This window comes from Quercus lobata, chromosome 4 (assembly GCF_001633185.2).
Source record: "Quercus lobata isolate SW786 chromosome 4, ValleyOak3.0 Primary Assembly, whole genome shotgun sequence".
Taxonomy (NCBI): Eukaryota; Viridiplantae; Streptophyta; class Magnoliopsida; order Fagales; family Fagaceae; genus Quercus; species Quercus lobata.
Window position 1 is genome coordinate 64,957,833 of NC_044907.1, and position 12,343 is coordinate 64,970,175.

General features: G+C 35.2%; 1 protein-coding gene across 7 annotated transcripts in view; it reads right to left on the minus strand.

Annotated features, from left to right (window-relative positions):
• LOC115985180 overlaps window positions 1-12,343 on the minus strand; it is a 53,698-nt gene that overhangs the window by 11,662 nt on the left and 29,693 nt on the right. For 6 of the 7 annotated variants that reach the window (XM_031108142.1, XM_031108144.1, XM_031108147.1 and 3 more), the window contains 15 exons: window positions 11,883-12,163; window positions 10,027-11,609; window positions 8,740-9,923; window positions 7,540-7,668; window positions 7,296-7,451; window positions 6,110-6,682; window positions 5,910-5,981; window positions 5,341-5,802; window positions 5,029-5,212; window positions 4,177-4,939; window positions 3,970-4,086; window positions 2,610-2,886; window positions 2,001-2,114; window positions 1,829-1,912; window positions 16-66 (listed from right to left, as the gene is read on the minus strand). In XM_031108142.1, coding sequence (XP_030964002.1) covers window positions 16-66; window positions 1,829-1,912; window positions 2,001-2,114; window positions 2,610-2,886; window positions 3,970-4,086; window positions 4,177-4,939; window positions 5,029-5,212; window positions 5,341-5,802; window positions 5,910-5,981; window positions 6,110-6,682; window positions 7,296-7,451; window positions 7,540-7,668; window positions 8,740-9,923; window positions 10,027-11,609; window positions 11,883-12,163 — 6,030 coding nt within the window. The remainder of the gene's footprint in view (window positions 1-15; window positions 67-1,828; window positions 1,913-2,000; window positions 2,115-2,609; window positions 2,887-3,969; window positions 4,087-4,176; window positions 4,940-5,028; window positions 5,213-5,340; window positions 5,803-5,909; window positions 5,982-6,109; window positions 6,683-7,295; window positions 7,452-7,539; window positions 7,669-8,739; window positions 9,924-10,026; window positions 11,610-11,882; window positions 12,164-12,343) is intronic. The other variant, XM_031108143.1, reaches the window with a different exon arrangement.

Sequence of the window (12,343 nt, forward strand, 5' to 3'; positions counted from 1 at the left end):
CTAATAGAAATGCACCTTGGTTGCTCCTTCAGCATTGACTGATAATCGCAATGTTCTCTCAGGCTTCTGCAGAAAAAAGGTAGTGTAAGCCACCAATGAAATGATGTATAGAAATTATGCTTATAAGGTGGACTATAATTACAAAATTAACGGGAACTATGGTCCACAATATGATGACACATTGTTTCACCATGAATTGAGCATAAGAAAATTAGTTCATGCTATAACTACTTACATATACTATGCTAAGATGCAAATAGAGCTAGTTTCAATTCCACCTCATTAAGAAATCAGTAAAATAATAAAAGATGTTTAAAATTTATAAGGCTGCTATCATTTCATCGAAAAATTCCATGGATCTCTATAGTTAAAGTGAACCCGTTTTCTTTCTCCTTCCTAAGACAAGCTTTTCTTCTAGAACATCCAAGGAAGCAATGGGAGTGAATATGTTAGGTATATTTCTGTTCACTCATCCATCCATTTCTATGACATCCAAATATGATTAAAATATCCAAGAAGTTCTCCATCCCTCTATGATCTAAAAGATATTAAGCACGGACACAAATTCGGGCTTGGGTACAGGACATGACAATTTTTGTAAAATTAGGACACAAGTACGACGGGGATACATATAGTAATTAATTATTAATTTAAAAAAAAATATAGTTAAGCATTTCTTTTTTCATATAATGTTAAAACACATATCAATTTAAGAGCAATAAAGGACGATAAAGTGAATTCATGACTAATATATGATGTTTAAAAATTAGAATACAACCAAGAATAAGATCTAAAAGAGTATACAAAAGATAACAAGATAAGTTTTTTGATAAGTAAAAGATAACTAGATAAGTGTCCCTCACATTTCCCGTAAATTTTCAACAAAAAAAAAAAAAAAAGCACAGGTGCAAAAGTGTCCCAAGCATGTCTCCTGTCAGACATGGGTATGGTTTCTAGTCTAAAATAATTAGGTGATAGCCATATAAATAAATAAATAAACTCACACTCAATTTTTGCTCTTTTTCCCTTTTCATAGCATAAGATTTTCCTTGCAACTCTGGTGAAAACTTGATTAAATGCAGTGTCATTAAAGTATTGTGGTAATGTTCTTTCTCTTTTCATACAACATTCAAGATATGAACAGAACTTTATGCACAATTTTTTTTCCTTTTTTATAATTATTATTTTGCCTCTAGGACCAAAAAAAATCAAGATGGAAGAGCAGAAAAACAAGAAATGACAACAACAAACTCTCAATATTTAGGTAACTACAACACCCGAACTCTCTCTATCTCATTTAGTACAAGTATTCTGCATCCATATCTATATCTCAATCTATACATACGTGTGTGCATGAGAGAGGGTGAGAGAGAGAGAGAGAGATTGTTGACATTATAGTCCTAAGTTTCTTTTCATATCTTTGGACTTTCTTTTATATGAATAACGTACTTTATTGAAGAAAAGAGACAATGTATACAGGGAGTATGCTAGAGACCACCATAATCATGTGTAGAGTACAATGATCAATGAAATCCAAAAGAGACGTAGAAGAAAATGAACTCAACGAAGACAGCCAACCAAACAAGTAAGAAAAAAACAACTTTGAAATTAAATATATGAATCAAAATATAAAACAAAATTAAGACCTTCAAGAAAGAGTATTCCATTTTCATTAAAATGATCTAGTGAATTAAAGAAAAGGATCAGTTTAGAAACTTAAAACGTGCAAAGTTAATGCAAGCAAAAAAAATTTAACATACCAACTTTTCGCAAACCATCAAGTTGACTATTTTAAGTAGAATAATGGATGAGATTTCCAAAATTATACCTCAGAGGTTGAAGGCAAATACACAGGCATGTAGTCTTTGACATCATCAAGAGCATATGACCCAAGAACCCGTTCTCCAAGTACCTTATAGATCCAAAAACACCAAATAAACTTTCCTCAGTAAACATCAGAAAGAACCCATCATTTTAAACAAAAAACCAAGAAGGATTACCTCTACAGTCAAACGATGTGGGTAGCAGGGTTCATCCCATGCATAAGGGCAAGATGTGTAAGAGTGGACAATAGTCTCAAAGGTTTCACATTTTTGCTGGTAGATCCGTAGCCTCTACAAAAGTGGCAAGCAGCTCACAAAATTTAGTCAATCAAGCTTTCAACATCAAGAATGTATATGTACAGAGAATAAAAAATTAAGACCACGCATTTTTTAATTTGACTGATGGATTCAAGCTACATGTAAAAGACCAAAGAAAGCGCCACTTCAAACCAGATAACTATCAATTACTAATGCAAAGAATACACAATAAGGGCCTAATGTTAAAAATACACAATAAGGGCAACACATTAGGCCAATGAGCTTTAGCTAAAAGGGCACTTCCTTCTATGATAAGAATGAGTGGAGGGTGACATCATGTATTGAAAATCCATTAGGTGCATAACTTACCATTCAAAAAAGAAGGGAACTTGGTGTGTAAAACAACAAGAGGCCACTCAAAAACAAGATCACAAGAATAGTAACAAAATGAACTCCAAATTAACCATTAAACCTATTAAGGGATAGCATGTAGTCTAGTGAATATATTAATTGAACAAGGGCACCAACCTCCTTTGAGAAATTATCAATTCTGTATGGCATATACCCTGTATCATCATCTGATAAGAGAATCAAGTTTGTCCCAGAATTTCCATGCAGGCTTCCAACTACCTTTTCATCTTGAATGGAAACATCTGCATTCTGCACTTCAACTCGTACCATATTTAATGCATTGGAAACATAATTCCGTAATTTTACTTGAGTGTCACCAAGATGATCTGGCAAAAAACTGCCTGACCATTGCCATCCAGGTTCATTATAACGAATGGAAACCAGTAACTCCCTGCTACAAGTAGAAATGTAAACTAACAGGGACAGTATAAAAATAAGGAAAAAATATAGATGGAAGATATACCTCCAAGTAATGGGAAAAATAATAGAACAAAATGGCTAGAAACATTCATTCAGATTATGAAATTAAGTATCAATATTGACACTAGTAGAACCAACCAAGTTCATTCAACTTGAATTTTACAATCTAATTTGTTATTTTTTCAAGCACATACTTGTCCAACTCTCTCACCTTTTAAGAATCCCTCATGTGATAGCCAAGGTTGCACAAATTCATTAGGATATATGGGGGAAAAAATATTTCGGACAAAAAGAACGGCACAAAGGATTCTAGTCACTGTTATTAAAGTGTGCCTAGGTGCATATGAGCATGCAGCATAGAAGGACATATGTAGAACCTCACAAAGCTCCTTCAAACAGGCTAGGGTAAGCACAAAAGTACAGGCTTCTTTGAAGTACTTCACACCCAAATTGCTAATGAGCTTTAGCTCAAATGGCAGCTCCCCTTGAATTTGAAAGAAAATGGTGAAGTATGAGGTCCTGGGTTCAAAACCCATTGGATGCGTTTAAAGTACCAAAAATGAACAAATAATTATTCCATATCCATATTGGCTGAATAAAACCATATCAAAGCACTATGCACCACATATTACATACAACAATAACAACAACCAAACCATAGTCTCGAAATTTTGAGGCCGGCTATGGATCCTAAAAGCTAGGACACATGTATTCTTTTTTGTCATTTTATTCTATTCTATTCGAAATCATACTCTCTGTTACCTCCTTAAATGACATTTCCTTTTTTTACTACTACTATTAATGTTATTTTTCTTCCACCACCATTTTCTATTCCTTTCCTTGAATCAAATCACTCTTACTTGCTGGTGCATATGCATCACGTGTGAAAAAATAAAACTAAAACAATAGGACTTGATAAAAAAATAAATATAATCAAACCATGATATAGAGATGAATTCTTGTGACCAATATGCATAAGAATCACTGAAATATGCATTTCATATATGGATATGTGATTGAAAATCTGTACATGTAAGCAAATATAAACGTGAAAAACCTGGTTGTATCTGTCCAATGAAGATGAGCATGTTCTCCTACACCCAGCTGGAAAACAAAATCAGTTCCCTTCTGCTTATAACATAAGTCCTTGCTGCATGCATTACTGATGACATATCTGCCAAAGTAAGGAGTATTAAAAAGACTAAGAGACAGGACTAAAGGAATTAAAAAACAGTGTTTGCTGTAGTTCTGCTAATTTTTTCACCTAGGCTGGAAAGTAATGGCATTTGTCCTCCCAGCAATCGGTCCAGCAACTGCACTAGATGTCACAGATATCATGGATGCAGAATTTGATGATGATTTAGGAACAAGAATGGTAGTTGAACCACTTGGTGGAACGAGATAAAAAGGGCTTGACCATGAAGAAAGTGGCATGCTTTCTGAAACACATTCGGGCAAGCACCTACTTACTCTAACCATAACATCATTTGTAGAGGAAATAGGTCTAGGACAATACATGCATGCCTTAACCCTTCCAAGCTCATGTCCTTCAGAGTTGGAATTCCTTGAAGCCAACGGACTGCTTGAACTCAAGCTGTTCTTTGAACCATTTAAAAATGCTTTCTGACTGTCTAAATCAGTTATGTCTGAATGCTTGTGAGAATTTGTGATGGATTTAGATGAAATCAAGGGTTTGCTTAGAAATCTCGCAGAGTACAAATTTACATTCTCCCTAGTTGAGACAACAAGATTTTCAAGGGAAGAAGTCCTTAAACTGGGTGGAGGTTTAGCATGTGAATCAAGGCTAGAAGACAGCAGACTCAGACCATCTTTTTTTCCCACTAGTTGTTCATCCAAATCATAACAGGAAGGAATCATGCAGCCCACTCCGTTCATTTCATCAGAAGATTCTGAAATCATGAACGGAAAACCAGTGCAATTATATAACAGAAAGGGAACATAAATGAAGAGTTCCTTGGCAGCGGAGAATGCATCGATCCTTTTTTCCACTGTGACATGTATTGGACCTAGAATAAGGCAACACAATTACTATTAACAGATTTATCACACATAAAACACGTTGAATAGCAAATTTAATAGTACATATATCAACTACCATTTGACAAATCTGCATAAAAGGTCACGGTTTCAGACAGTGAAAACTTGGTCCCACTGAACTTAGCCATTGCACAGAATTTTTCAGTACGAGGGAACCTCAAATCTGATGGTTTAAATCCTTGCATATGGATTTCCAGACCCAGGTCATGTGAAGGATCAATATGATGAAAGGAAGTTTCCACCTGTTAAAGATTAGGACACAAAATTTCTTAGTAATTATATGCTCAATAAAACTAAAGAAAATAAAAGGCAGTACAGGACTCCATACTCAAATTAAGATACATCAGCTACAAGATATTACATCACAAACCTCTGAAAGAATTGCAGTACGAGTAACCCCACCACTTTCTATTCTCAATGAGACTGACTCAGGAAGGTAGTTGTTCACCACTAATGGAGTAGTCAGGGTCAGTTGGTGAACAAACCGCTTCTTTGACTCATCCAAATTATGCAATATTTGACCACGACTTTCAAAAGACTTCTTTAAAGTACCCTCATGCAGAGAACCACTCTTCCTTGGTCGACTAGATGAATGCAAACTGATATTTCTAACTGACATGCAACAGCGAAATGGATCACCACTTGCTTGAGGTGAATAGCAAACAAAGGATTTAAGAAATCCAATTTTGCTCTCCTGTGAGAGTAGACTTGAGAGGTTATAATATTCACTCCACAAATATAAATTTCCAATTGGGCGCCAACTCATGCGACCAGCTTCAGCCAAATGTAAAGGTAGCGGTAACTCCTGACCGGGATATATTGGGTCTAATATCTGAAAAAGGAGAATGCATATTAAGTTTTGTAACCCACTGCAACACAGACAAGAATAGGTACCTTAGATTAATTACAGGAGTAAATAATTTTTTTTCTTGTTCATACCTTTGGGGATACGCCAAATGGAATATCAAATCGCAGCTCCAATGGCACTGAAGTTGCATTTGAAAGTACAACCTAAGTATATTAACTATGACTTAGCGAGAAAGACATATATGGGGGGAAAAATGAAAAAGCAATACAGGAAATGTAAGGGAACCTCATTAGCATTAAAAACTAAAACAAATATTGGACTCTGTACTTACTGTTGAGTATAATTTTATTAATTTGCAATAGCGCTGCACTGAAACATCAATCACAACTGGAACAACAAAACCACTGCTGGTATATGTTCCATTATCTTCAGTGTCATCATTGTATGCCTTAGAAAAATCAACCTCAAAACAGGTAAGTCCCACAAAATCCATTGAAATAGGAACAGAAGGCACAGATGTTCCATCAAGTTGAATGGTAATAAAATGATGAGCAACCCCATTTGATTTCTGCTCATTAAGTCTATCAGAAGAATGGGCTGTCCTATAACGAGAAAGTTGTTCTTCAGGAGTTTCCTTAATATAAATAGGAACAGAACAACCTGGAAGCACATGATTTCCATCTCTCACTTCTGAGACATCAAACTCACCACAACCATCCAGCCCTTGATAAACATGATATTTTAGTGGCACAGAAGTCAAATTTTGAAGTATATAAGGAGCATATCTCCCATCAGACATATATTTAGTAATTGGAGAATTTAAGAGTTTCTGGCTTTCAGGATGATCATATGGTTCTATCAGATCCCAAGCATCATTAATCATCTCAATTGTCCTGGAAAGACACTGCAAGAGAACACCCAAAAAAAAAAAAAAGTTACTTAGCAACAGATTTTATGAAAATAATAAGAACCAACAAGGTGAAGCTGCACAAAAGAGAAGAAACGAAAGGTTAATGTTTTTCTTTTTTTTTAAAAAATAGCATCTAGTTGTGCCTGAACCATTAAAAGAATTAGAGACAAGATCAAATGATGCATCTACTTCTACAACCACTATTCATCATACCCAATTCCCAAGGCTCTAACATCTATAGGGTCTGGAGAGGTGGTTGGTAGGCACCTTACCCCTCCGCAACCACTGTTACTACTCGAATTTATTATTGCACATAAGATGCCACCTAGAATTTAAATGCAGCATTGTGTTTCTCAAATGCATTTAAGGGAGTTGAACATGTTTCATCAATATTAAGGCCAACAAATTAAAAATAGTCATTGATAGAAAAACCACAATTTTTCTGTGCCAATGTCTGATAAGACTGCATATATTTTCATTCAATCACCTTCAAAATTATATATATAAGATTAAAATGACATTTATATTGTCAAAATGTACACTTGAAAAATTCTTTTAGGTAGAGAGATGATCTTGGAAGCAAATGAAATAATAAATCATAATATACCTCAATAAGGGATTCCGTAAAGTTCAAGTTAAGCTGCCCTATCGATTTCAATTGGATATCTGTCATTATGAAGCTGTTCAGCAAAGCACTCATCTCATTCTTTCTAATCACAACCATCTGAAATTGCCAAGGCTCAATAAAGGGTTCCCACAACACCTGCAACCATTGTAAGCAGATAAATCAGCAATGAGCATATCATTCATACTGGAAAAATTAAGAGATACTGATCCCAGTGAACATATACCTTGTGAATGTTATTGTAGTTCACTTGAAATTCAGCTGTGACTGAACCCTCAATGTTGTTTTCAGTCACTTTAGCACGCAAGGTGATGTTCCTCAAAAGAATTTCCATCAAAGGTCCACTACAACTCCACTACATGGAAAGCAACATGAAGTACAAAGGGTAAGAGCCAACTCCTTTACATCAGGTGATCAATAAAACATAAATTAAATGCCAAATAAAGAACAAATCCAATGTCCATATACAATGAAATTTAAGAATGGGACTGAATAAAAGCAAGCAATATTGATAATCAGTTACCAAGGAAAAAACTAGTAAAAACAACCAAATAGAACCAGAAATACAGCTCCCAAGTAGCATACCCCTTGATGGCACAAGTTGTTGAACAGGCTAAATTAGAGAATAATGTTAAAATAATTACACAAGTGAGATAAATCAGAGCATACAATGAACCTTGGTCGCACGGAAACTTTTCTTTATGTAAGTAATAAATTTTATTCGAAGAAAACACAAATAATTAGTATGCAGAAGGATTATAATTCATCCCCTCATCAAGTTACACCAGAAAAATTATAATAGCAATGAAATCCAAGAAAGAATCACAATGCGAATTTCCAAAAGCATGCAACCAGTCATACAGAGTGTAAAACAAAAATGCTTTTCAGCAAGTTCCCATTTAGATCTGAATCATTCAAAATATAATTATTCCTATCACACTGTATTTTCCACATAATTGCAATACATACATACATTTTATATATATATATATATATAATGTATATAACACTTCTATCAAATTTAAAGATAATCCTTCTTAGTCTATAGACAAAATTAGTAGATTTACAATAAGGTATTTTAAAGAATTTCACTAATCCCTCTTTTCAAAGGTTCGATGGCTTTAGAGAAAACTTGATGTAAATCAAAACACCAACATATTGACAGAGAATTCTTTGAAAGATTCTACCAATATATTTGTCTCACTAAACCATATTAGAATTTTGAAAAGTTAGCTCTAAAACTCATCTCCACCATCTGCTAGAAAAAATTGACTCTGTATAGAAGATAAAATTCATTGCAGAGTTCACTGCATAAACACAAGGTTAAAAAAATTTCTTTGCACAACTCTATCTCCATCTCTCACGATTGAGTAAATGCATATACAAAAATTTTAAATAAGTAGTCATAAAGGCCAGGCCAACATACCCTTCCATCACTTAGCAGAAGTGAAACCTTCCTTAAATTGGCCTTAAAATCAATCTGACCAAACCCAAATTCAGAAGACTCTACTTCAGGAACATTGAAACATGCACTGTGAAGGAAGTAGAACACACGATGTGAAAGCCACACATCTGAACGATCGCAATGAATCTCCACTTCAACATTCATGAGTTCCATCTGATTATTACTAATCTGAACCTCCACATCAACCTGATATATCTGGAAAAGAGGCCAAGATGGAACACTCTTTTCCTCACATATAACAATCATGCCACTCAATTTTTCCAAGTTGGAGTTAAATTTTATATTTCTGCCTTCTAAAAATAATCTAATACTTTTAATACACAAACTCACAGCAATAAATTTACAGTCTTTTTCTCTAAGGACATTATATGAAACATTCTGAGGTGCATTCTTGTAATCGTTGTCCAGTTGAAGTTGCTGGCATGCTTCTTTGCTGACCAAAACAGGGAAGTAAAATGTAATGCCAACATCTTCAGACCTCACAATCAGAGTAACAGCATCCCGCTTCATGTTCACTGATGAAAACTGAGTTGACATGTTTGCAGAATGAAGAGAATTCGGAGAAACATCAACTGACACATTTTTTGATGGATCCAAAGGTATTGTTTTGGTCAGTTGTCCAGCATAAGAATTGATAAGGTCAACAAGCTTAACCAAGTCAACCAAATGTAGCCAAATATCAAGAGAAGGAAGAGAAACACAAAACTCATTTTCTTCATGAATTGACTCAGAAAAAGAAATGTCAAGAACAGATGCGGATGAGCATGTGGATGAGCATTGTGCTAATAAGATAGAATTAGGCAAAGAATATAACTCCAAGGAAGAGAAAGTAACTCCCAAGCTTAAGAGTTTGTCATCTTTCAATGATGCAGAGCATGAAAATTGCACTTCAGCCTTAGCAACCATTTCCGTTGAATCTTTTCCACAGTGATGCAAGTTTATTAACATTGAATTAACATAACACTGAACTTCTGTGAATATCGTGCTTGACCCAACAGATGGAACTGCACTAATCTCTTTTAAAAACTTCCTTGACTGAAGAAACTGTAGAACATCAGATTTGAATTCTTTTGATTGATCAAGTACAGTGGAAAACTGATCAATAACATCCTGTACAGCCTCAAATCCATTAAAAAAGTGACCATCTGTTAACAAAGAGAAGGCATGCATTAATTCATAGATGAAACATGACAAGATAAATTATTTTGATTCTAGTAATAAGTGACCCATGAAAGATAAAGCTCCTACCATCAGCCATAATTTGACAGTCTCGGATCCTTGTCATGACACATGTGATTGAGGGAGAGCTTCTACAAAGGGATTCACTCTCACAAGGTATTGTAACCCAAACATCAGCACTTAGGGGTGCAACTAAACTAACATAAACAGAGTCAGTATCTTGATCAAACATTGAGCAACCATGTCCATCATCCTTGAACAATACAAATGATAGGAACAAATCCTGTCCGAAGACATTTAAACAGTGATTTCTTCTCGCAAGTTTATGCACTGGTACCAAATATTCATGAGGGATTTCCTTCAATGCATCATCTGAAATTCTCTCATGGATGAAACTACAGTATAGTTGTCGAATTTCAACCTTCAGAAACTGACACTCATTGCTTTCCACAGGCAAAATCAAAGTGGAGTCCAGTATCTCAAACTTATATATAAAGGAATCCTCATTTGCATGATTAATGTACTCGTGGCCATCAGTGACAGGTTGATCATTTGAATTTGAATTCCAATCAGACAATGCAAAGTAACCTATTATTATGGCCAAATATTCAGCCGGTAAAATGCAATGTACATGCTGAATGCTGATGCTTACTTCAAAGTGAGAACTCAAATATTTATTCTTTCCTTTCCTCACACGTATGTTCAAAATCGGAGATAGATTTGGTAATGAGGGGCCCCATAAAAACTCACGAAATGTTTTTGTCCACCAAGATGAGGTGAGAATCAATCCCTCTATAGAGCATAATATATCCATAGAATCTTCAGTAATAAAGAGTGAAGATTTAGAGAATGGTACTGTAATTGTTCCAACAACGCACAAGGAATCATGAAAATGCACTCTGATTTGACGGAGATGCAAATCTATAAGAAATTGATCACCGACACCAGGGGTCCCACACACACGAATTGCTTCTGTACCAGACGTGGATAATAATTTTGGAGAATGAAATAGTTTAGATCCCTCCTTTATACTGAACTTTGGACTTCTTATTTTTCTGTCCCTTAGATTCAGATATTTTCTCCACTCATAATTGGGATAAAGAAGTGAATTCTCAAGGCTAGCAAGAGAACCAGAGTTGCAAATAGTGACAAATGGGAAGTGATCTAAAGGTATACTCGCATATTCGGAGGACCCAGTTTCAAAAAAGTTGGAAAAACCAAACCTTTGAAACTCAAAACCAGATGCAGTATTTGGAACTTCAGTATCCACCGTGGGGCTATAGGTACTGTCAGAAGATGTACCATATATAGACAGTCTATCAAAAAATCCAGTCAGCAATCCAATTACATATGGGTAGCAGTGGACATCAGCATCATTGAAGTGAAGTGTAAACTTGTGGCAAACCAAATCTGTTCTAAGAGATTCATAATGTAAAATAAAGCATTCTTCAGCAGACAAATTTATGTCAGTATAACTATCACCTCTATCATTAAGACCAATATCAGTGTCATGCTGATACATAGAATTAGTAGAAGATGCATTCCCACATGAGTACAGAACATGGCTCTCTCCTTCCCCTCTCAATGGATAGGTTGTGATGTTCAATGCCTTCATACAGATCCAGCACTGCTCAATTTTCCCAAGAGCATACCTGCAATTTCACAACAGAGCATGAACTTCATTTTTTCTGGGCAAATTTAATCTAAAGCAACAACTAAAGAAAAGCCTCTAAAAAGACATTATTTATCCCCCCCCCCCCCCCCCCCCAAAAAAAAAAGCCTCTAACCATCACACTGCAAGTTTCAATAATCAATTTAAAGCCACACGAAAAAAAAAAAGGAATTAAAGTACATAAAGTTGTGGTTTCAAGAGTACACCTATGGAGGTACACAAACAAGTATTCAGAAACACAAAATCCACTTACCACAAATCCAAATCTTTTAGAGCAAGCATGAGTGCAGAACTGTTATCTCCATTATTTGCAAGATCAATTTCTAGACAGACCAACTCCAAATTCGCACTGATAGATAAACCAAAAACCGGATTCCTCCATTCATTTGATGTGATACCATGTGGATCAAGAGTTTCTGATGATGCAGATTCAGACTTCGAATGCAGAGTACCTAGATGTGCAATCAATTCCAGAACTGCACCATATATTGATGGAGACAAGTGTGCATGAAATGAGGGTACAATAATATAAACCTGCAATCAGAACAACTAAACCTGAGAAATTAAATTCTACTTGTCCTAAATGTAAGTATATAGAAGCATGGATATAAACAGATACACAAACACAAGAATATACATACAAACAAACAAGCCGTCAGTAGCAACTCAACTCTGTGGCTTCAATTCTGAAAGATCTGAGTACCACAAAGAAAT